General features: G+C 37.9%; 2 protein-coding genes across 2 annotated transcripts; one reads left to right on the top strand and one right to left on the bottom strand.

The window, feature by feature from the left end:
* Window positions 1-316: 316 nt before the first annotated feature.
* CCSAP (centriole, cilia and spindle-associated protein) lies at window positions 317-3,050 on the top strand (the record flags this gene model as incomplete). Its single annotated transcript, XM_009891141.1, has 2 exons — window positions 317-610; window positions 2,475-3,050. Coding segments are annotated over 2 exons (468 nt in total), but the record flags the coding sequence as incomplete, so codon positions are not given.
* A 7,784-nt stretch (window positions 3,051-10,834) lies between these two features.
* RAB4A (RAB4A, member RAS oncogene family) lies at window positions 10,835-21,274 on the bottom strand. Its single transcript, XM_009891142.1, has 8 exons — window positions 21,159-21,274; window positions 19,541-19,621; window positions 18,219-18,333; window positions 16,619-16,681; window positions 15,776-15,930; window positions 14,739-14,834; window positions 12,603-12,763; window positions 10,835-11,242 (listed from the first exon to the last, which is right to left on the bottom strand). Exons 1-7 carry the CDS (start codon window positions 21,202-21,204, stop codon window positions 12,648-12,650), a joined length of 672 nt encoding a protein of 223 aa, XP_009889444.1. The 5' UTR covers window positions 21,205-21,274; the 3' UTR covers window positions 10,835-11,242; window positions 12,603-12,647.
* Between the last annotated feature and the right edge of the window lie 2,870 nt (window positions 21,275-24,144).

Consider the following 24,144-nt stretch of genomic DNA (forward strand, 5'->3'; position numbering starts at 1 on the left):
ATACTGCCTGGAGCTATTGGTTATCTGTAGCCTCACTAGTGAAAGGCATGTTTACGTATGTGAAAGCTGATGTACAGAGGGGTGGGCTGGGAAATATTGTAGTCACTAAAGAAAGAATGAAGGCATTTAAGCAAGGTATACATCTGTTGCTAAGGTAGTACTGACTTTTTCCATTTCTAAAAAAAGCACAGCTTTAATGATGTATTAAGAGAGGCTGTGCAAATCAGACATGAATGTATCATCATTGGGATCTTAAAGCATAACTTATTTTTCTTTAGAGAAAGAAAAAGAAGATCAAGAAAAGCAGCAGAGGGAAGATCAAGAAAAGCAGCAGAAGAAAGAGCAAGCAAAGCAACAGAGGGAAGAGAAAGAAAAAACTGTAGAACACACTTCTATAAAAGAAGCAGACAAAACCAGCTGTACAGGACGACGTCCGAGTCGAAGTGCCTTGTCCAGTCGTAATGATCGAAGATCAGCCAAAAGTCCTCAGAAGACAGATGCACCAAAGGAGAATAAACATCCATTTGCTCTGTATGGGTGGGGAGAAAGACAGACAGATACTGGAAGCCAGAAAACTCACAACGTCTGTGCTTCTGCTTCAGCGAATGCAGTAAGTAAAAGCTTCTGTTTTGTTAAAGGGCAGTGACTACCTAATGCACGGCTAAGACATGTCTAATATCTAGGTAAAACTTCTCAGGGATGCCTTTATTTGAGTATTATGGAGAGTCTAGCAATAAATTCTGGAAAAAAAATTATTCTAGCAATAAACCTGAAGAGGTTTGACATGTCCAAATCAAATAGCTCTTAACTGTTAATTGGTTTTTAAGCTTCCCATGTTTGACTAATACTTTCAAGTTCTGATTAAAACTGGGCTATCTTGTTTCTGGCTGTTACAGTGCTACTAGCAAAACGGGCTGTTATAAATATATTTCTGCATTCTGAACTTCATGAAAACAAGAGAAAAGCAGCAGGCAGTTAGCACCAGGCATCACACAGCAGTCAGCTATATAAGCACTGGGGTAGAGCTTGTGCTGTGAAAGAGTGAGTTTTGCTGGGGCACTTCCTAGGAATAGGAGCCTCGCTGAGAAGGTACGAATGCTTTGCTGCTGAATTGTCTGTCTAGCAGCCTCTTTCAGTGGGTTGCCGACAGGGAACTTCTTGCTGCCAGCAGAATGGTCTATCGGATGGCTGATGGCTTGCAGAATTGATGTAAATATTAGCAAAATATCACAGATAAAATTCATATGGTCATGGACAGCACCAGGATTCTGCTGTAGTGGGGTCTATTTCCTGGCTTAGCAAGGAACACTAAGGCTGGAGTGTTACAACAGATCTTCTCAGATCTTTCTTTTCTATAACTCTCCTAGGCTGGTAAAACATAATCATTAATGTATTCCCGCCAGTGTCTTGTCTTTATCTTACTACTAATGTAGAGTCTGAATCTATGTCCCAGGATATCTGAGGATTAAGGTGGGTGTGGTGTTCTTGATGTGTATGATAAAGTTGCTTTCTGATGAACTGTTTTGAAAGGGGTTTGAAGCATAGTCTCTTACTTCTTGAACAGCTCAACCCTTTGAGGGGAATGAGGAACTTGCAGCTCTTAAAAGAAGCTGCTCTTCCTGATGATGGATACTGTTACTGGATTGATACACTTCTGTCGGTTGTGGACATAGGTGACTGTTACTTTATATTGAAGCCTAACAGGCTGATGCCTGACTCGAGCAGAGATATTTATACTTTCTAAGACTCCTAATGCTTCTTATGCTCGAAACAGTTACAGAACCCCTAAGATCAGGTCCTGAGTTTGGAGTGAGTGGGCAGGACACTTCTGAAACACTTCCAATTGTGTGGTGTTGTCACTAAGGATCTTTAAGTGGGAACTGACTACTTACTGCCTGGCTAGGTCACTTTTCTTGAATGGTTGAAAGCTGTTATTTTCCCCTAATTGAGATAGACAGTTTTAAGTTGGGAGATAGAAGCAAGCAAACATAGAAGATAGCTCTTAATCTTAAATTTGGGGAAAATATGATAATTTATTAACATAAAAATATATGTACATTTGCCTGCAGCATGCTGTCAAAATTAACTTCTTCAGTCTCTAGTAAGAAGTCGCTAGGGATTGGTCTTGCTACTATGGCTTAGGTCTTAAGGGATGCTTGAGCATACTGAGGGATGTTTAAGAATTTAAAATGGTAGAAATAGAAGAATTGAGGTTTTTAGAATATGTCAGAATAAGAATGAGAAACATTGTTTAATAGTGTGAAGTGGGAAAGATAATGGAGAGTAGAATTTGAGGCATTTTATAGAAAAAAGAATTTCCATGTTTCTCTTGTTAGTGGTACAAATTACAGAAGAGAACAGAATCTTGCTGTTTCTTCAGGATGGGGACTGGGGCAAATACAAAGGGATCCTCAGTTTTCTTGGGGGCGTTCCTAGGCTGTTTTCCTGCTGTAATACTAACTTTGGTCTTTTAGATTCATGAATCTGCTCTACGAGCAAAGAACAGGAGACAAGTGGAGAAAAGGAAGCTTTCTCAGAGACGAGTGCGATCAGCAGAAGTGGAGAAAGCCTGGCGAATAAAGCCCTCCCCACCAGATAACCCTTGGATGACAGAGTATATGAGATGCTACTCAGCGAGAGCTCGGTGAATTTGGATTCCCTTAGGCATCTTCAAAAGAAGTTACGCATATCAGGACACTGGTGCAAGGAACCAAACTACTTATGCAAGGTTTTTATAGGGAGTTTCCAGCTGTTAAAATATTTGTTACAATATTTTTATCTTGGCTACCTACCTCACAGTGGGGTGTATTGTTGGAGCCATAACATTTAAAGAGGCTTTTAGATATAGCTACCCAAACTTTTAAACAATTCCTCTTTTGGGAATCTTTCTAATGCTTCGGTTGACTTATTTTGGGGTGGGAGGGGGGAACCTTAGCATACAGGGAATCAAACACTTTTTTGTTCTTGGTTACAGATAATATCTGTTGTCCCTTATTTTAAAAGTCCAAGTCATGGGGAGGTGGTGTTGGGGAAAGACTTGAAAGGTGTGATGGAGGTGCCTTTGCATTTATATTACTAATTGATTTAATACTTCTACCAAAATAAGTATATTAAGACAGGCAACAGGAAAGCCAGTGGGTCTGGTAAACAGCACTAATAAATGTAGATGCTTTAGGCAGACAAATACCAAGCATTGTTTGTATATAGAAACTTTCAAAAAACCTTGTTTGATTAGTGAATCTGCTGATACTAACTTTTATTGCTGTTTCTAAGGTCATTAGAATAAACTACAAATTTTCAGGGCAAGAAACAGCTACAGGATTGTTTTGCTGTTGCTGTGCCTGTTGTACCAAATAACTGATGTAGACAATCATCTGATAGCTGCTGCTCAATAAGCAGTTGCTTGTTCTACCGGTATCAAGTTGTACCACTGTATTAAGCTTGTGGTCACACTTACTCTATGCTTAATCGTGTAAATGCCAGTTTATTGAAGGAGAGGGCTGGCTCCTGTCTAGTGAAGTCTATTTTTAACACTTAAGAATATCTATTACACTCAGTGGGGGTCAGAGTGCAATATGCATTCCATTTAGTGGTATCGTACAAGTATACTGTTAAAGTTTTTAAACTTGAAAATCATGTTGATACAACTTGTAGATGAAGTCCCGAGAAGCTTTCTGCCTCTCGAAATTGGTGCAGGACCCCTCACTATAGTGGGGTGAGGGCTAGGGAAGGAAGGAGAGGTCTGTGTGATCTTTAGTAAACAAGAATATATAATGGAGTTTGAACACTCTCACTTTGTAGGTTCTACTTCTACATAGTAAGACAGTCATTGTTTGTGAGATCCTCAGTGATGTTGTTTTTTTTTCCCCCCCTCAAACTGCTGTAAATTATTTTTTTTCAGTTTGATAACTAAGCTTTAGACAGATTATTGCTGTAGTTGTGAGCTTCAAAGTTTTGTTCAGATGCGTTCTGTGTTAGTTACATATCTTGGTTATCTCAATTTAATTGTTTTGAAGCTTGTGTTTTACAGACTGGACACCTTCTCACAGGAAGCACACTTGCACTTCTGCAGCAGAAACCTGCACTAGCTTTAGCTTCATTCCACAATCTCAGTGAGTAAGCAGGACTCAAGAATTACTACTGCAATGGAGTTATGTGCTTAGTAAAAAGTTTGATTGTGTTACTGAAAGTAATCATGTGAAGGGACCAAGCACTGCTGCCTCCTAGTGTTAATTACATTGCATCAGTAAAGGTTTCATTAATCTCAGTTTTAATCTTGCTAAAATGTCCTAGAATCCATGAAATTATAATCTGTTTTTTACCTGCCTTTTAAGTAAAAGCTATAAAAATACAGACAACTCTCGTTCAGGCTACCTACTAGAGTTATTACAGCTTTTAAGAATGGGAATGTATGTAAAGTATGATTAAGTATGTTTTACACAAAGCAAAATTATTGCATTCCAATTTTTAAGTGAACCCAGGTTAGAACTTCTATTTAAAACTTTAGAACAGTGCCCAAAACTGAGTCAAACTATTCCAGAGGATGCCTTTATTCTATATGAGATTCCTTCAATTTCCTTTATTCTATGTTTTCCTCTTTAAATAGCTGCTGTAAATGTGCTTAAGTTGCTTTTGCTACTGTTTCAATTCAGAAATCTGCTCTAGCTTTGAACAGTATGAAAGCACTAACTCAGTGTTTAACAGCCTTACTCAATAAAAACTCTGCCTGTTCCTGTTGCCCGGAATACCATATACACCTCTGCCTTTGCAGGCATCGTGTAACTGCACCAGACTATGCCCTCGGTGCATTTTGTCACATTAAACAGCTTCCTTGATTGTATAGGGCAGGACTCATCTTGCCAAGCTTTCAAAGACAGCTTCTATGGTTCTCTCCCCACTGAATGGAGGAGCCAAGATGATTATGTGCCTGCCTTAAGTACCCATTTTGGGTAAGATGAATCTCCCACTAGATGATGGTGTTTCTAATAACTATAGAAGGCTTAAATGTCTTCTGTCTTGGATACCAGGGACTGAACTTAAAACATCTCAAACAGGCTTGTTCAGGTGTTCTACAGAGCATGAGAATCTTCAACAGCATCAAGGCTGCTGTGTACTGAGGAAATGATCTAGTTCTTATCCTTGTCTGGTAAAAAGCTGTTCCCCACCAAAACAATTTGGTAGAAGACAGTAGTGATACTAATCAGGTTATGTCATGCTTTTTCAAATGGTCTGTAGCTAAAAATAATCCTGGGTGCTATGTTGGTACTATCTTGGTCTAAGTATGCCTGAAACGAGGGGTAAATTATTCTGCAAATCAGGTAGCCTTCATGAATTTGGGCATGATTTGACTAAAAAAAGGCTAGCAGGTTTGCTTAGACTATGTGAAACAGTATAGTTCTTATAAGTGCAAGTTGTATGTGCAAAATATTTGGCATGTGTCAGGCTGAAGTCTGGAAAACCGCTGTTTTAGTGTGTTGATGTTAACAAATGAAAAGCCAATTGACTTGGAAGGCAGAACTTTTCAAGTGTAAAAGCTTTAACTATATCCCATAGATTCTTACAGGAGGTGGCTGTTTTGCATCAAATTGGACTCACTAAAAATGGAAAACCTAGTGAATGTTACCCTATGAATTAAGGAAGTTCGGAACTTTGGCTTGCATGGACTCTTGAATTGGCCAAATGATGAACACTTCTCACTCCTGTTTTAGAAGTAAAACTTTGTAAGAACACAGTAAATACTCAGTTGTCCAAAGTCTTCATTAAAGTAACTGTTTATTCCTTTTTGTTTCTGAAAGTACTTAGCTAAGTGAAACAAGACTTTTACAATGTGTAATGCTGCAATTTAACTATAGTGTTGTGAAGACTAGTGTTTACAATGTAAAATGTTACAATGAAAACTGCATAAGAATGTCCCTGTAAAATACAGTAGCATGCCTGTTCAGTCACTGCTCTCACATCTTTGCAACTATGAATTACACTTTTTCACTGGAAGCTGAGATAGTCAAGGTGGTATCTAAACTTACAGCCAAACCTAACAAAACCGAGGGACAGACTTGAAATTTGGGGATTAATTTTATCCAGGTAGAAAATACACATTTTAATAAAACTTTTAACATGTAGGGAAGTGTATCTGTTCTTTTTTTTTTTTTTCTTTAATGGTATAATGCAGTGCCACTGAACTATAAAGGCCTTGCTGACTTTTTTTTTTTTTTTTACTGTGATAGGGACCAAAAGCTAGCAATCTGAGGGCCTTATGTGTGGTAACCTGGATGTTCCAGTTTATTTTCCAGCTCAGTTAGTGCACTCAACAGCAAAGCCATATATGGAGCCTGATTCAACACCTTGACAGTAGGCCCTATAAAATTAGGGGTACAAGTGAATGGAAAGCTGCCTCAGCTATTGTTAGCACTGAATTCACTTTAAAAACTATAGGGAAGTACCATCTAAGCTTGAAGCAATATGTGTTTTTTAAAGTTTATAAACAGTATTTGTTTTTAATGCTTCTGTATTGTCTATATTTAATAGTATAGTGTCACCTTGTATATGTGAATAAAATGAATGACACAAGGTACCTTGACTGCTTGTATTGTGGCTTTGGGGGGTCTCAGGTTTTTCATTATAGGGGGCTTTAGTCTCTGCATGCAGACTGTGGCTTCTGCCTGTCCTGTATACTCTCTCCTGAAAAGTAAGTGATGGGCTTCTGTAATGACTGGTGTTGGGTAAAGGGTTGGGGTAGGTTACAATTACAAGTTCAGCTAAAAGCTCAGCTTGTCTCTTGTGTTCCTCCTGTAATTCTCCCCCAGATTCTTAATATCCTTTCCCAGTCTGACTGGCTTTTTCTAAAACTAACAAGACAAAAATACAGCCTAAAATATAATAGCTCTCTGAAGTGCTATGCATGCTGAAGCCTTTGGAAATCTTAATTTAGAACTTTGGAAAAAGAGGGTAGCATGGGAAAAAAACAGGAAGCTCTATGACTAAGAACAAGTATAATCTTGCAAATAGGAAAACTTCAGCGTAGCCATCCTTTAATAGCTTAAGTTCTGGATGCTGCTGCAAATGCTACAGTAAATGAAGGAAACAAAGCTACCTCGTATTTGTACTCTCTGTGGGTTTACAGTGTATTTCTTGAGTTTTTTTATAGTGTTTAGTTCTTTCAGTTTATAGAATATAATGCAAATGCAGAGTAATCAGGCTGTTTTTACAGCTCTAATTTTTTTAAGGACTGACTTACTTATGGGAGCAATGTACTTTTGAGGCACAGGATAGCTATGAATGGACTGTGAATTGCCTAATAGCCTAGAGAAGTTATAAGTGCAAATACATTCTGTATTTTCCCCTTATTTAATGCTTTAAAAAAGTTAAACTTCTGAAGCCACATTCTCCAAGACATCTAGATTGATCCACCTCAGACACAAGGAAAGTGCACCTTTGCAGCCATAACCTCTCAAGGACGCACAGAAGGGAAGTGATGCATTATTCCTCTCTAACAGGGGGTGGCAGCAGCAGTGCTGCGGGGTTGGGGCCCTCCCATGCCAAGGGCAAAGCTGCTACCGGAGTGCAATGTGGGCCCTGCTCCTGGGACATACACTGAAGCACTCCAGCTCCTTTAGCAGCAGTTGCTGCTGCCTTCCTAGCCCCATAATGACTATGCAATGAATTTATAGAAGTGTTTTTTCATGACCATCTAACACTTATCATGTTACACACTTCACTTAGCTGGCAAGACTTCTAAAAGTAAATAGAATTTGCTGCAAGACACCTAGAAAATCAAGAGAGGTTCTTTATTTGGTGCTAGGATACAAGCATTAAATGAAATAGTGTAGACCCTCAGACTGATTAAAAGGCAAGACATAGGCTTTAATAAGACATTTAAATCTTTTAACGGTCTGAACAACTAAAGCTCCACATCCAATAAATTCTAGGATGCAGGTACCCAGTATTCATGTAAAACTCCAAGCCATCTTGCTTTGGTAAAGTAAGAATTTTACACTAAAACGTACATAATTTAACCTATTTATCACTTTCTGTTTAGGTGAACTAGGTTTGGTTTGCTGTGTGAAGTATAATGCTAAAGCTTAAAAGCTATTCTAGGGCTGTTACTGGAATGATGTTTATTTTTAGAAATAAAAACCCCTCAGAGGAGAAATAGTAAACAATATAGCTTGCACTAGTGAGAGCTATTGCTTCTGACAGTATTTCCCTCAGGAGTTGCCATTTTAGAAAGTTTCTTTTTAAAATGTTAGTGAGATATGCAGCATAAAAGGTTGCAATACTACAAAACATGCACATTAACTTAGTTAATGTGTATACAGTAAGAGTATACATTAAAAAATGGTAAAAACATGTCAAAACTCATTATAATGACACTACTCGCTCCTTCCAGGTAGAAAGGGGACAGCTTAAGACAGTTGGTTACAGACAGAATAAAACTGTGCTCACTGCTTCTTAACCACAGACACTTGACCAAAATGATCATAAGAACCAAGTATACAAAAGGGGCCAGTCTTGTATGTAAAGGGAAAAGGACAGGAAGAATATACAAAAATCCCTGCCAAAGCCCTAAAATGTTTATTTAAAAGCAATGGAATCAAGTGACAGTCCCCTGCTCCTTTCAGCTGCTACTGTAATAATAGAAGTTTTGATCAACAGCCACCACCACTTCAACCATTGTAACAGTGACAAGAAGAGAGACCTTTAGCTTTACTTGTGCTATGTCCCAGCTGATAAATAAGTGCTCAGCTTTCACTTTTGTGAGTGTACCAAGAAACCTGATTAGATTGCAGTAAGGGGGAGAACAGAGTTCTGAAAATCTCATCTTTTCCCAGTGTTCCAGAATTGGTTTGGGGTTTTGCAACCAACACTCTCCCTTCCCTCCCCTCCCCCTCTCTGGCAGAAACACAACATAGCTCAGTTAATAAAACACCATTTGGTCTGGTGGAAGAGACAATTACATCCAACATCTACTTCCCAGGACTTGTTCTGGTAATTACTTCCAGTCCTGAGTAGTGGAAGCCAAAATAAGTTGAGTGAGGATTAAGACAGGTAAGTTTCTTTAGAGTGCTTTGACGTTCTTGTAAATGCACAGTTAAGCTGCTTCAAAAATACTTTACACACTTACCAGGAAGAGAATACTCCCTGGGAATAATTATTATCAGTTACATAACAAATCCCAAAACATAACAAGATACATAGGAGAGAGCTATAACATCAAAGTCTTTGGAACCAACAGTTTTTTTAAAACTAAACGTAGGCTTTTTAAGTACAAAGCAAACTTAAATTCTTTTATTTCAGAGATCAGCTAAGGTGTGATTATATTTTCAGATAAGCATCCATTTGAACCAAAAATGTCAGGATAAAGGGAATAGCTTTAAACACAATTCTAATTCCATGAAAGATGGTACATCTGTGTAGCATCCTTGCTTTGCTCTTGTGCTTTAACTGCCCTCTGAATTACAGCATCAGTTCAGTTTTCTGGTTTAGTTTTTAAACATGCATTTGACAAGTGACCCTCAAATACAAAAGATTCATGTATATAAAATAATAAAGCATATTTGACCTTGGAATTTCAACACTAGGTTCTGATCAAATTAATTATTTTCTGTGAATTTGCACTTCCAAGGAGACATCCCATTTCTGGTTATACAAGTAACTAAGTAAAAAGTCACTAGTGTAAGTGAAATTGCCCCTCCTTAATTGGTTGAATTAGGTCACCTGCAGAAACATGAGCTTAATTCTGCAGCTCCTTATCTGGCAAAACAGAAGCCACAGGTCTCTTACCTGAGGAATTGTCAGGGCACTGTAAAAATGATATGCAATACTCCCTCTTGGAGTACTCCCTCTTGGACCCTCTGCAAGTTTCTTCCTCTTCTGTCTCCAGTTGAGGAATGAGGACAGGATTCCTAATCTCTTGCCCCATGCCTCTTCCCCACAATAAAAAGAGGGCAGGAAAGAAAGTCTGAATTGTGTGTTTTAACACACAGAAGAAAAAAAAATCAATACCAAGGCTGAAATTCCCCTTGATGAGTTTCACAGGAAGGAAGAACTACTTAAGTACTTTACTTCTTTTTTTCCTTCTAACACTCGAGTCTGCTGGGGGCAATGTGGACAGCATGTACAGTCCACTCACATGAAGTTCAAAGGTAGAGCTCCAGCAAGGCAGACTGTAAGCTCCAAATTTTAAAGTCTAATTTGAAAAATCACGTTCTTAATTGTAATTTATGAATGTTTAAGAAAAAGAAATTAGTATTTTAAATTTCATACATTCAGGATACTTTAGAAGAACCCATTTGGGTTCAGTCTGTACCTCACCAAGTATGCTTCAACAGAAAGCGTATTGCCACAGCTGACTGCTCTGGTGTGATATGAGGTTAGAAGAACTACTGCGATAGTTCTCCATAAACCCATGCCCCGCCTTAAAATGACAACACATAGAAGATGCACCTTCTGTTCACATACACATCCACCTTCAGGATGCCAGTGCCATACAAAACATCAGGACCAAGAAAACAGAAAATTCCAAAATCGAAGTCAGTCGACAGCCATTTGAGAGACTTAGAAGTATTTTTTCTAAACTTCTGAAATTTGCTAAAAGAGCTTCAGGAGTTATTTAAGAACTATCATAAAATAGGATAGGTGAACATCAATAAAAATTACTTTTCGAACTTGACATATTAGTAAATGTAAGTATGGATCCTAATCTTATGTTGAGAATCAGTCATGTCAACAGCTTGTTAGAATGTGGCAAACAAAGTAGGAAAAAATAAAACAACCCCTCACTGACAGTGCCAGTGGTTTTATAATTCAGATCATAAATATAAACTATTGTGCAACAAACAAACATGACAAAGCCTACCTCAGTTAAATCTGTTTATATGATATAAAAATAAAATATTAAACTGCTCGTAGTGCAACATTCTATCAGCATACATAAGTATACCATGCTTTGTAAATTTACTGTTACATTATTTACAGTATATAGCAATGCTTTAAACCAAAGGTGAAAGAACAAAAATAGGTAATGGAAAATGTTTACATACAGCTATGAGTCTTAATATTGTCCACCAAATTATCAAGTTCGCTTTGCAGACTTTTGTGTCATGTGAACATTCCTGCCCCACACCACAGGGTACTCCTTTCTGTCAGCAGTCATCTGCTGTTTGTAGATAGTGGAAAGATGCTTGTAAAAACTGCATAGCCTTCAAGCCTTGTTTGTTTCTTCAAACACCATTTGCAAGGACAGCTGTAAAATACGTAAGAAGTCCATCAATTATCTACATCTGATCAATCTGAAAACTCAACTCCTGAAGTAAGATCAATAAATATTCACTCCTGTAGAGTCATACCAAAGCTGGACTAAATTAATGCCCCTTTCCATCAGTCTCTTAGTTGAAGGATTATATTTGATAGGAGGAAAATAAGGGAGGAAAGCAGTTCAATGATTCCTATCTATTATTCAAAATTCTGAGCTTTAACTGGGAGCTAAGCTCCCAGAATACAGAACAAAATATGAGAACACAGAATTGTATGCTGCTTTATTTAACGTTCTGTAACGCTTCTGCTGGTGTGCATGGCTCAAACTCATGAAAAAATAAATACAGTAAAAACGATGCAGTAACTATGCCTGCTGTACTTGTTTAATTTGATATCCCTGTCTTAGTATTAGAGAAATAAGGATTAATTACATCGGAATAATTAACTACACAGCAAATCCTTAATTACCCTCATTGAGGTGAGGGAGAAAGGATTGTCCAAACAGCCACTTACATACTGCAAGAAGTCAAGTAAAATCTATGAATAGAGAGAGGTGTCTTAACTGTTTATAAGAAAGACTAACCACCAAGCTGTTCTTGGGAGTAGGTTACATGACTTTTATGTCTCTTCCCCTGCCACTGCTAAAGGGAAAAATCTGTTCCTCACTTCCTTTGAAGAATGTCTTTGGAAGACTTTTAGAAGACCACACACCCGTTCCATAGGCCATGACAGCCCTAGAAGAGCTACGTCAGATGACAACACTGCTTAAGCAGCAAATACTACTATTCTCTTGTTAACATTTCTGCTCATAGCAGACAGGAATCAGAAACGCTTCGGGCTGGTTTTAGGTAGAAAAAAAGAAGTCAGTGGAAGTTTGAGATCCAGTATTATCTTTAATTTTCAAGCCTCAATCTTTAAACTTTGTATTTTCAGAAAAGACTATATAACAGCTTTGGACAAGATACTGCATCATACGTTCTGTGAATTCTCATTTCTAGTGTTGTGCCCATGACACAATAGAAATTATTCATCTACTCCACAGTGCATTAGGTAACTATTAGGGCTATAATGCATTTCAGGAACACAGAATTTTAAAATGTTTTCCACAGCATTACTCAGAGTAAGCAAGTATCTATAAATACTTCAATAAGAGCACTAGTCTTGCTTTAGTGGGCAGATGGTAGAATTAAAAAATCACACTATCAAAAACCCGATCCATTCTACTGTCCATTATTTCACTATATTCTATGTTACTTTACAGGCTAACAGTGAAAAAGCCAAGCACTCAATACTGCACATTTATGAAATATGGTAATGTACCCAACATCCTGAGATTTTTGTAACCTTACCTTCTGTATCTAAAGTAAGTATTTGGGAATTTGTGTTTTGTTTCTTTAACACCCACATTCTTGAGCACTTTGTGCTTGTGCTCTACGTGGTGATCTCAGCTGTCTCAAGGCAGCATCTCCATACTGAATACCTGAGCCCATTCTTTCTGGATCCAGTTCTCCTGATGAGAAACAAAACGGTGACAAGAAGATGGATCACTTGCAAATAATACATTCCAATTTAACTGACAACACTAAATAAAAAAATGCATAATGATGTTCTACGGTAGTTATGGAGAGATCTATTGCAATTCTGTTTACTTTTAGACAATTCCAAACCTTTATAATTTTCTCCTGTAATTTCAACCGTGTCCCCTTAATCATAGTGACAAAGCAGTTTGTTAGGCTGCAACAAGAAATATCTTTGCACTAACTACTTCTAACAAAGGAAACATCCAAAACGTTTTCTGCAAGCACTTAAAAAACACCTCCTTTCAGAGACTAATACGCAAAGAAAGTAGTACTGTAGATACCAAGCCAAACAAAAATTGATCAATCTGACAGTACGATTCCATAGAGCACTGCCCCCAGAGGAAATTATCTCAACCTTCCCTACTTCTGGTATCCATTTCTGTCTACTCCATACCCTGTGCCTTCAGAAACGTTCTTAAGGCTGTATGGTGGACTGGCCAAGATAAGAAGCATTTAGACTAAAAAAAACCCCAACCCCCAAACCAAAACAAAGATCCCTCTGAATAATTCATATCACTTATTCAGGTTCATTGCACACATGTGAGCTCTTTGTACGTTAGCAGATGACACTACATTGAGGGGACCAGTTGACAGCTCGAGGGTAGAGCTGTCATTCAGAAGAGACCTTGGCTGAACTAAAGGAACAGGCCAACAGGAACCTCCTGAAATTGAGCAACTACGCATGCAGAGCTCTGTACTTGTGATGCAACAGCCCCAAGTACCGGTACAGGCTGAGGACTGACTAGGTAAATAGCAGCAATTGGTCAGCACTGGGACACACTGCCCAGAGAGGTTGTGGAATCTCAGTTGCTGGAGCATCTCAAAATGTGACAAGACCGGGGCAACTTGCTCTCACTTTGAACCTGAATATGCTTTAAACAGGAGGCTGGGCTACAGACTTCCACAGGTTCTTTCCAGTCTTAATTTTTCCACGATTCAATGCATGTGTGCTGGCACAAAGAAAACAGTGGCAGCTCACAGAAAACAGGACATACTTCTGCTGTGGTAATACCTCTTTAAATCAGTCACGGAACTACGGTATCATGAGAAACTAACTATACCTTGCTTTTTGGTTTATTTTTCTTTGTTTGTTTAAAATGAAAGCTGCTGTTTGGCATTGAATTGATGCAGTAATCAGGAAATTTCTATGGTAAGAATACCATATTCTTTTCATCTAAAAATTTGTGTTTGGCATTCAAAATGTGTCATTAGTCTGAGACAGACTTTTCAATATGGCCAATACTTAAAACTGTGAAAATATCAAGGAACTAGAAGATAAAAGAGGAAAACTGGAATGCAAATTAGCTGTAATGACACCTAACACTTAGGAGCCTGTCTCCAATAGAAACCTGCCCACTTGCACTGAGGAGCTTCTGGTATATTTCTAGATCTGCAAAAGTAAAAATAGTTTCAACCAAGAGGCAGGAAGGTCGATTCAGAGAAACACAGTTGCTAGGAAACACCCCTGAAATTTGCTGTATTATTGTTTAAATTCTCTTGACTGTACTTCCTGCTACATATGAGAAGCAGTATTAAAAGTTATGTCTTCACTGATACCAGGTTTTTACTCTGCATTGCTAGAACTGTCTAATGTCAAGCTTGATGTTTGTAGGGGCATAGCAACCCACAGAATGCACAGCCTATGCTTGGAGCTAACTGTTGAGGTAAACACTTTGTAAAAACATCCATAATTCATACCACATATACAGATCTGACTTAGATGTCCATTCCTATTAAAACATATGGGAAGTAGCTATAAACCAAATGGGTTATTTTACCACAACGAAATTTTGGTTCTTTGGGTTAATTCTATTAGAGAACTTTGAATGAGGGTATTTCCACGTGTACTTTGAGTTTTCAGGAAAAAAAACCCAACACATTAAAAGAACATAAATCTCCATTTACCTGATTCAATTTTATTGAGTATTTTCCTTGCACACTGTACAAAGGCCTCTTCAACATTTTCCCCTGTTAGTGCACTTGTTTCCAAGAACATCAGCTCTGCATTTGACACCAGAAAAATAATCTCAAAACAAGTCTGGAATATCTGATACAGTAATTCAAAGCAGGAAAGCTAGGAACAATAACAATTTTTTTTAAGGAGAACTATTGTCAAATAATATGGTCTGGAAAAATTAGCTTTTGATTGGAAAACCACAAAAAGTTTCCTCTGAAATTTACACATCAACCCTAGAAAGTTGGAATCCAAAGATAATAACCTGGGCTGTGCATGCAAAATAGCACATGAAACCAAAGAACTTCATATAGTTTCCCATTAACAGAAAGTTACATGCGAAAGGACAGCCAGCAGCCACAGTTGGTAAAAAAAAAATAATAAAATATTTGTAATTGATTTATAAAAGCAAACCCAGTTTTTACTGATGGCAGGACTGCAGCACAGAAGCTGAGACTGTAACTGGCTTTAGCTGCCGCAGAAATGTGTCCTCAGGCTGGAAAGTCTGAATAATACAGACCAGGTAATAGTCCTCTGGATCCACACCATGCCCTGAACTCAGTTTCCCGTGAGCAAAACTCATGGCTATCAAGTGCAGCACACCCCCTCCAACCTTGTCTATGATTATAGAATCTATAAGATGCTGAAAACTAGGAAATCACACTCTTCGTTATTTCCACAGCCCTTTGGAGGCAAGGCAATACCTGAAGTTGTACTACATTCCCTAGGGACTATATCTCTACACAGAAGGTATTCTTTAAGTAGCAGTTGTGACTGGAAGAATTGCTGATAATGAGACTTAAATAGTACATGTAGTTCTTGCTGCAGGCACTGTACTCTCTCTATGCCTCATGTATTGACAGAATTCTCTTTTCTGTAGATATTTGACAAGGTACAGTGGTCAAAGGACTCCCTAACTGCACAAGAAAGAAATTATTTTAAGTATTAAGCATCTTTGAATGCTACATGAGGATTTTCTACTACTTACCATTTTCTTGTGCAAACCGGGATGCTTCTAAAAAAGTAACTTCACGATCTGCATCAAGATCCTTTTTGTTTCCACACAGTATTATCACAATATTTTGACTTGCTAACATTCTTGCATCCGTCAACCAATTAGTAAGTGCATTGTAGGTTTCCCGGCTATGTAGAAAATGACATCCTTTAGTAGAACACACTCATTTCTCCTGAACAGATCACTGAAGTAAAACTCAGAAGGAAAATCTGTATGTCTGGCAAACAACAAACTGCTGCTAGTCAGGGAAGTCACCTACACATCTCAATATGCCAGCTATGAACTGGGAAAAAACGTGGAAATGTGAAACACTAAGGTATTCTACTGGCTGCCTATAATACTAAAATACTGAAAGATGCAGAGATGAACAGAATTTTTGGGCTACAGTTAAGGAATGTCTAGGTACAGGTAGCTTCTTCAGAGGATCACCTGTTATACTAGCATACTAATAAGCAGTTTCCACCAATAGGGGTCTACCACCTCGGTTAAAAGTGGCTAACTAAAGTACTATTAGTTTCTATTGCAAGGCTTCCGAAGCCAGTGGTTGCATATAGTCCGCCATGATTAGAACAGCTACTGGTGGGCCAATTCCCATGCATTTTCTAACACTTTGAGGCTGTTTACATTTGCCATTCACAATATCTCATGTAAGCAAGTTCCAAAACATAAATACGCACTAGAATAGAAGTACCTTTTATACTCTTTTTCTTTTCTTCCTACCCATTCTCTGTTAGAGGACTAGGTACTCGGGGAGGAAACATTATGCATTAATTCTATCTGGCAGTCTATATGCAAAAGAGTTGCTAGCTTTCTTACCTGGTTATATCATAGACAAGCAAAGCACCTGCAGCTCCTCTATAGTAACTCCTTGTTACAGACCTGAAATAGAATCACAGAGGCACATTACTGTAATATCTTCATTGTTTTAAATCTGGGTTAATATAATGCAGTCTATATTATGAAACAATTGTCATTTACATATTTAAAGTAAAATGGGGGGTTTAGACAACATTATCAGCTGTGCAGCAGCAGACTATTTACAACTATATTTTTGACAAAGCACTTTCACTAAATACAGCTGTAAAAGCATTCTCAAAGTCCATTAAGACCTGTGTGCTGCTGAAGATATACATATCATCATACTATATGGCCTGATACAGAACTGGGAGCTGATGGTGGCATCCGTGGCTTGAAAACAGCATAATTAACCTATGTTTGAACTCGCAGCGGTGAGGAGAGAATGAGCAAAGTAGCTACAATTGAACAATTTAAGACTCCTTATTGAAGAGGAGGAGGCAAGGAAAGCAAAGTAAAGCATCCTTCAAAAGGTTGAGAAAGAAGAAAAAAAAAAAAACCAAACTGTTAAGTACACAGAGGTGTGATCAGCCTTAAAAAGAATAGATTTGGATAAATTACAAAAAGCAACAGGAAAAAAAGGACTGCTAGTCTGTGAACACTTTGAACTTGAAAGAGCAGAATTTGCACAAGCCTCTGAAAGTACAGAGCATCCAAGCTCCTCAGAATTCCAGGATATTTGGCCAACGCACTGAAGAGATCTCATTAACAGAGACTACATGGCACTGCCCAGCTTTACCTAGTCACAGATGTATCCAAAGAACTTGTCTAATAGAGGACATTTACCTGGATTGCTGCCTATCACTCAGACTTCTACCACCATACTCACCTTTGTTAACCGCTGCCCCCCCAAAGCCAAAGAAACCTCCCCTCCACCCCCCAAAATATAAAAACCTGACGTCCTATTTGATGGTGAATGTACTCAGCAACACATTAGATCTTTACTGATTTTGATCTATGCTTCAGATGCATGACACAGTGAAAATACAGCATTAAAAGTACATTTGGGGTACTAACCTGACAAATACATTACTTTTTCTTTAAGAAACTTAAGGAATCTCAGTCTTTCTAGAAGTGTATTTAGCCAAGTGACCCTGACAACTGATTTTTTTCCCTCTAATAAAATAATATTACACTATGATATTGTTCTCATGCAGATTTTGAACCGCTTACAACTTCCTGGCCTTTACTTATTCCAACCAGCAGAAGGTCTTCTAAACAGAGTTAAAGCACACGCACTTAGTTAGAAAAATATTCTGAGTTTGGCTGGCGAACAAGCTTTTAGCCACATATTCTACTCATATACCTTAACTATTACAGAAAATATCCAATGAAAGGGCAGAACCTCAGATCCTCCAAGGCAGCATTGCTTTACTGAAATCAATGGATCTATGTCTCTCTGTCCAAGTTGGAAGATCTGGCCTGGTTAATAATATGAAAGCAGACAAACAATTCCACTGACCACAAAACTATGCCTAGTCATAAGCAGGGATAAATAATACTCAAAACCCACAGCAACAACTTAATAACGAACACTTAATAAAATGATTGAAAAAGGTACCTGAACCTCTCTTGTCCTGCTGTATCCCATATCTGCAATTTTACATATTTACCACCAACATTTATGATCTTTGAACCAAATTCCACTCCTATAGTATGATTTGAGTCATCTTTGACTACAAAAAAAGAAATAAAACCAGACTTATTTGGAGAATATTTAGAGTGAATAATTAGTTTTTACATAATCCCATTTAGGTATAATCAAAAATCCTCAGTGTTCAAATTACAAACTACTTCCTGAACCACCAAATTCAGTGCTACTCATAAGCATATTGCCACCATGCAGAAATAAACACTTACAATTTTTGAACAGCTTTTTCAATTCAAAATTACTATTAGGAAGGCCTGCCTTAATCAAATCATTCCCAGTTCACATTAATAGAAGGCAAAATAACTTTTGCATACTTTTTCCAAGTGTGATTTCTAATATTTTGATGCAATTTAAAATTAAAATGCATGGAAAAGCAGAACACAAAACCACACAGTGTTACCTATGAATAAACAAGAGCTACTTCTTTAAAGCCCAAAGTTAAGATATTTGCTCTATGTACACTGTTGATATCAATGATTCTTGGCAATGTACAATTGCCCTTACTAGAAGCAAGGTCATGGTATAAGTTCAATCATAGAATCATGCCATGTTCCTTAGTGACTACCCATTATTATCCTACAGCTATTCCTCAAGAGATAAGGTGAATTACCATTCAGTTGAGAAAGATAACAGTCACCTTAGATTTACAAAGGTTTCTAAATGCACATTATTTCTGTTTAATCATAATGCTAAATGCACTACCCAACAGGAAATTTTCTTTTGTATCATGTATTCATCTCGAAATAACATTTACAATCGAGTTTCTACCAGTATTTATCATAGAACAACGTTCTTAACAAAGAACACAGAGTGTCTATTTATTTAGAAAGAGACTACAAGCTTTCTAAATCTACTCAAGCAATTCAACTTTTCTTTCATTTGTTCAGTATTTTTGCTAAAAAATCCAAGCCTCTACTATGTATCTAGGGAAGCTTATAGCTGCAAGATCTAATTCTCACAAAAAGTAAGTCTGTATTTTCAACACCATCCTGCTACATTTATTTGAGAGTAATAGAAAATACTGTTTAATATCAGGCTTTTGATTAGAAGCAAGCAACGATGAATAAAGATTTACAGCATGGTTCTGAACATACTTCTCAATCAAAATCCTCATCTATACAAATAAGAGAATTATGGGAACTTCCATACAAAGAATAGATATTCCTGTAGGCAGAGCCTTCATCTGTGGTACAAAGCAATGGAGAACTCTTACTGTGTTTACATATACTTACATTTCTTTTCAATAAATTGGTGTAGTAAACAGGACTTTCCAGTTCCAGCATTTCCTATGACCAAGAACTTAAACAGGAAATCTGAAGATTGAAAGACAAAAAAAATATTTACTAAATTTTAGTATGCAGCCACATTTTTGCCACAAGACCAAGTACACAAGCCAGCTATGCTCTAGTAGCTGTTCTTTCAAAAAGAAGGGGATAGATAACAAAATTAGGAAAATAACAACAAATCTGAAGGATAACCCAGCATATTCAATAGGGATGTTACAAAGTAAGAGCTAAGAATGCTATTTGTTTATGGAGATACAAGAATGACAAGAAGAGATGGAAATGGATGAATCTGAATTCAGTTAAAATAGGCTGAATTAGAGGTATATGGTCGGCTTGTATTCCAGCAACCTGTTTAAGGAATATGCAAGCTACTGACTAGTTAGAACAAATGCCCTATATAATGATGTCATTTCTTAAAATATATATGTTTTTGTACTTTTTAAAGATTTTTTTATTTCAGTCACATTTATTTGAACTTCTCTATATTATCTGCTTAATATTCATACTTCATTCTAATACTTGTAAAGCTGGAACAACTACAATATTTTTCTACAAAATTTACAGACAAGAAGCAGTTTTTATTCTGGGATGCCTGCTTCCACATTTCCTCCACATGGCAAATTAAGATACAGGTATTTCTGGTGCTTTCCCTGTTTATGAGCCATTTGCATCAGTGTTCATTGGTAATACATATATTCAAGATCTATGGTCCATTTGTATTGTTTTAATAGTTACATAGAATGTTTTAATACTGCCTCCCCAAATCTGCTTTCACTTTGGCTAAAAAAAGACTGAAAAAAGCTTCCTTGTCTTACCACTCTCAAACATATACACTGATAAACTGTGATTAGAAAGTTTACGATTGTTTCCCCTACTATAAAGCTATCACGGCAACCTTTACAGTCTATGCAAGATTTTTCTACCAGCAGCAGCTTTACAGTCATCTTTACAACTTTATTGCACAGTTTCTCTTATAAACAGGTCTCCAGAAGACATCAGGTAAGCATGCAATGAAAAGGATTAAGTTTGCAATACCAAAAAAACCCCCAAAAAATTAACGTTAACTTCATTAACAGTGTTCAGAGCTGTCAAATGGATTACATGCATATTAGCCCAGGGGATGGCAAAATAATAATAATTAAAAAAAAAAAAAAAAGACTATGTTAAGCAAGTCAAAACACTGATACGTTACTTTATCAAAACCTCATTTGAGTCTTTAGTTTTACAAATTTAATTTAACATGCACACAAATCTCCATGCACATTTTTGCAGGAATTGTTATTTGTCATGGTACATCATAAACATCCCCTAGCAATGGTAAAAGCAACAAGCAAGTTTCTCATATAGTAAGAAAATTCCCAGTGTTGAAGAGTCAACAGCAAAACAGAGGGCTATGAGTCCTGGGAATGCCCACCATCCTCTGCCCACCTGTCTTCCAAATTTTATTCGTATTTGAAATGAGGTAGTGTTTTACTAAGGATTTTCCCTTTTTTACATTTTACCTTTGCATGATTTTTCTCATTTTAAGTGTTGTAACAGGCTTGGTATAGATACTGTATTCTACCTTTCTCAGAAAGAGATTGCTGTTTCTCACTCACAAATATGACCATTTACACATTCAAGACATTCTGTTCCAAGCTTCTCTCATTCTTCACGCCCCCACCCAGCTGCTCAGGCTTTCTGGATGAAAAACATAGTTACAAAAAGGACTTTGCTTTAGGTTGTGAAAATTTTCTGTGTTAACTCCAGTAAAGAAGGGTTCTTCACGCCTGACAAATTTGGTGGCCTTCTACGAAGGGGTTACAGCAGCAGTGGACAAGGGAAGATCAATGGATGTCATCTACCTGGACTTGTGCAAAGCATTTGCCACCGTCCCACACTATATCCTGGTCTCTAAATTGAAGAGACATGGATTTGACAAATGGACACTTGGTGGATAAAGAACTGGCAGGACGGTCACACTCAAAGAGTCGCGGTCAACAGCTTGATGTCCAAGTGGAGAGCAGCGACAAGTGGCGTTCCTCAAGGGCTGGTACTGGGGCCTGTACTGTTCAACATCTTCATCAGCGACATGGACAGGGGGGTCAAGTGCACCCTCAGCAAGTTTGCTGATGACACCAAGTTGTTTGGCGAGGCAGACACACTGGAGGGGAGGGATGCCATCCAGAGGGACCTGGACAGGCTGGAGAGGTGGGCCCAAGCCAACCTCATTAAGTTCAGCAAGGCAAAGTGCAGAGTCCTACATCTGGGTTGGGGCAATCCCAAGCACAAATACAGGCTCAGCAGGGAATGGATGGAGAGCAGCCCTGAGGAGAAGGACCTGGGTGTGCCGATTGATGAGAAGCTCCGCATGAGCCAGCAATGTGCAATAGCAGCCCAGAAGGCCAACCATACCCTGGGCTGCATCTGAAGTGTGGCCAGCAGGACAAGGGAGGTGATTCTGCCCCTCTACTCCACTCTCATGAGACCCCACCTGGAGTACTGCATCCTGCTCTGGAGTCCCCAACATAAGAAGGACATGGATCTGCTGGAGTGTGTCCAGAGGAGAGCCATGAGGATGATCCGAGGGCTGGAGCACCTCTCCTATGAGGAGAGGCTGAGAGAGTTGGGGCTGTTCAGCCTGGAGAAGAGAAGGCTCCAGGGAGATCTTATTGTGGCCTTCCAGTACCTAAAAGGGGGCCTACAGGAGAGCTGGGGAAGGACTTTTTACTAGGGCATGTAGCGATAGGATATGGGGGGGAATGGCTTTAAACTGGAAGAGGGCAGGTTTAGATTAAACATTAGGAAGAAATTTTTCACTTTGAGGGTTGTAAGGCACTGGAACAGGCAGGGGGGTTGAAACTCGACCTTCAAGGTCCTTTCCAACCTAAACCATTCTATGATTCATGTCATCTCAACTGCAAAACATGCTTGAGCTGAGAATGCTTCATTCTATCAAATCTTCACTGTTAGTATGAAATGTAGATACCATAAATAGCCCAAGTGTTAGGTTAAGAAAAAAATTCACCTCTGAAAGAAAGCCAAGTTTCTCTTTTTATGGACCAAATATCACTAGTTAGCTGCCTTGTGTACCTTATCGTATATTTAAACTACTGTGGGTGTATGTAATCTCACTGGTTTTACCACTTTCAGAGAGTTCCTCAAAATGTGAGATGTTCTGAGACATAGTCACAATTAAAATAATCTGTTTCTGCTCTCTGCAGTTTTTCCCCCAAAGAAATCTGAAATCCAGTTAAAACTGGTTCTCCTATGTATATGGTTTGACAGATGTTCTTAAAAACAACTACAAAATTCAAGTCTACCCTCCTTTCTTTCCCATGGAATACTGGTATTATTGACAGTAGCATAACAGCTACTGTCAAACTAAACCAGGAAAAGAATAAAACCAAATCTCTATTCCTACACTAATTTGCTCTGTGATTGTAAGCACTGGTTGTTAAGTGTGTCTCACGAAGCAATACTCGTCCAACCCACAAAGCCACGCCGAACAGCAAATTTAACATGCTGCTCCGTTCTGGGCAGACAGGCTGTAGGCCAGTGAGAAACTGAGACAACAGTGTCACTGTCAGGGACTGATCTGGAATAGCTTCAAAACAGCAGTGTATTTTTCCCTGGGGTGTTTTAAGTTGAGGTGCTTTATATTTTGCTCTGAAAGCAAGTGGGATATTTGGGGATTTTATATTCATGTCTAGCAACACTTTGTAATAGTCAAGATTTTATGGTGCCAGAGAACTTTAAAAGGAAATCTTTCCTGCAAATAAATCACTTAGATGCCCATTCAATACCTGCTTAATTAGTAGACAAAAAAAATATATTTCCCTCTAGCAAAAGAGCAAACCTTTCTAAGGTTAAACTTGAAACAGCAGTTACAATTCACTTGTTTACAGTATGAAAGTAAGAGAAATGTGGTTTATTCTACAATCGAATGGTAATATCAAAATCTTACAATAAAAAAAAAAATCAAAACCTTTCTGCACCAAAGAAGACAACAATGTTTTCAAACACATGTAAATTCAGAGTAAATGACACTTTGAAGTTACATTCACAAATGTAACTGTACTTCTATCAGTTTAAACTCCAATTTTATGTAAATTGTTCAAAATAGCAAAAGACTTATCCACAGTTTATCCACAAACACTGGATAACATGTTTCAGGAAATATAGAATACTTTGCACATTTAATCAACTGCAAGGAAGGACAAGAAAAGGGATTTGCCAATACGAAAAGTCACAAATATCCACCTTTAACAAGTTTTTAAGTTCACAGCCTACCACATTAATGAGTGAAGTAATACCAGGTATGAATAGGGAGAACATTTTTCATTTTGTTATTCAAAACTTCTCTCTTATAATCTTATTCTGTACAATAAAAGGAACCACATAAATTACATTTTTACAACTTTTTTATTGCTTGATTTAGGACATGAAATATCTTCTCTTTGAACTGTACAGATGTATCTAAAAATTAACATAGTTCAGAAACACAGAAACTGAATGAGATTGGACAGACAACTTCTTTTGGCCCAACTGTAACATCACTGTGTACCCAC

Source organism: Charadrius vociferus, unplaced genomic scaffold (assembly GCF_000708025.1).
Source record: "Charadrius vociferus isolate BGI_N301 unplaced genomic scaffold, ASM70802v2 scaffold78, whole genome shotgun sequence".
Lineage (NCBI taxonomy): Eukaryota > Metazoa > Chordata > Aves > Charadriiformes > Charadriidae > Charadrius > Charadrius vociferus.

What these genes read in the sequence shown, in the direction of transcription:
- RAB4A (XM_009891142.1), bottom strand. Translation starts at nt 21,204, where the DNA reads ATGGTCATATTTGTGAGTGAGAAACAGCAATCTCTTTCTGAGAAAG. An exon ending in CTTGTCTATGATATAACCAG is followed by an intron (nt 15,931 to 16,618) that starts GTAAGAAAGCTA and finishes TTTTCTACATAG; the next exon opens with CCGGGAAACCTACAATGCAC. An exon ending in ACTCAATAAAATTGAATCAG is followed by an intron (nt 12,764 to 14,738) that starts GTAAATGGAGAT and finishes GTTTCTCATCAG; the next exon opens with GAGAACTGGATCCAGAAAGA.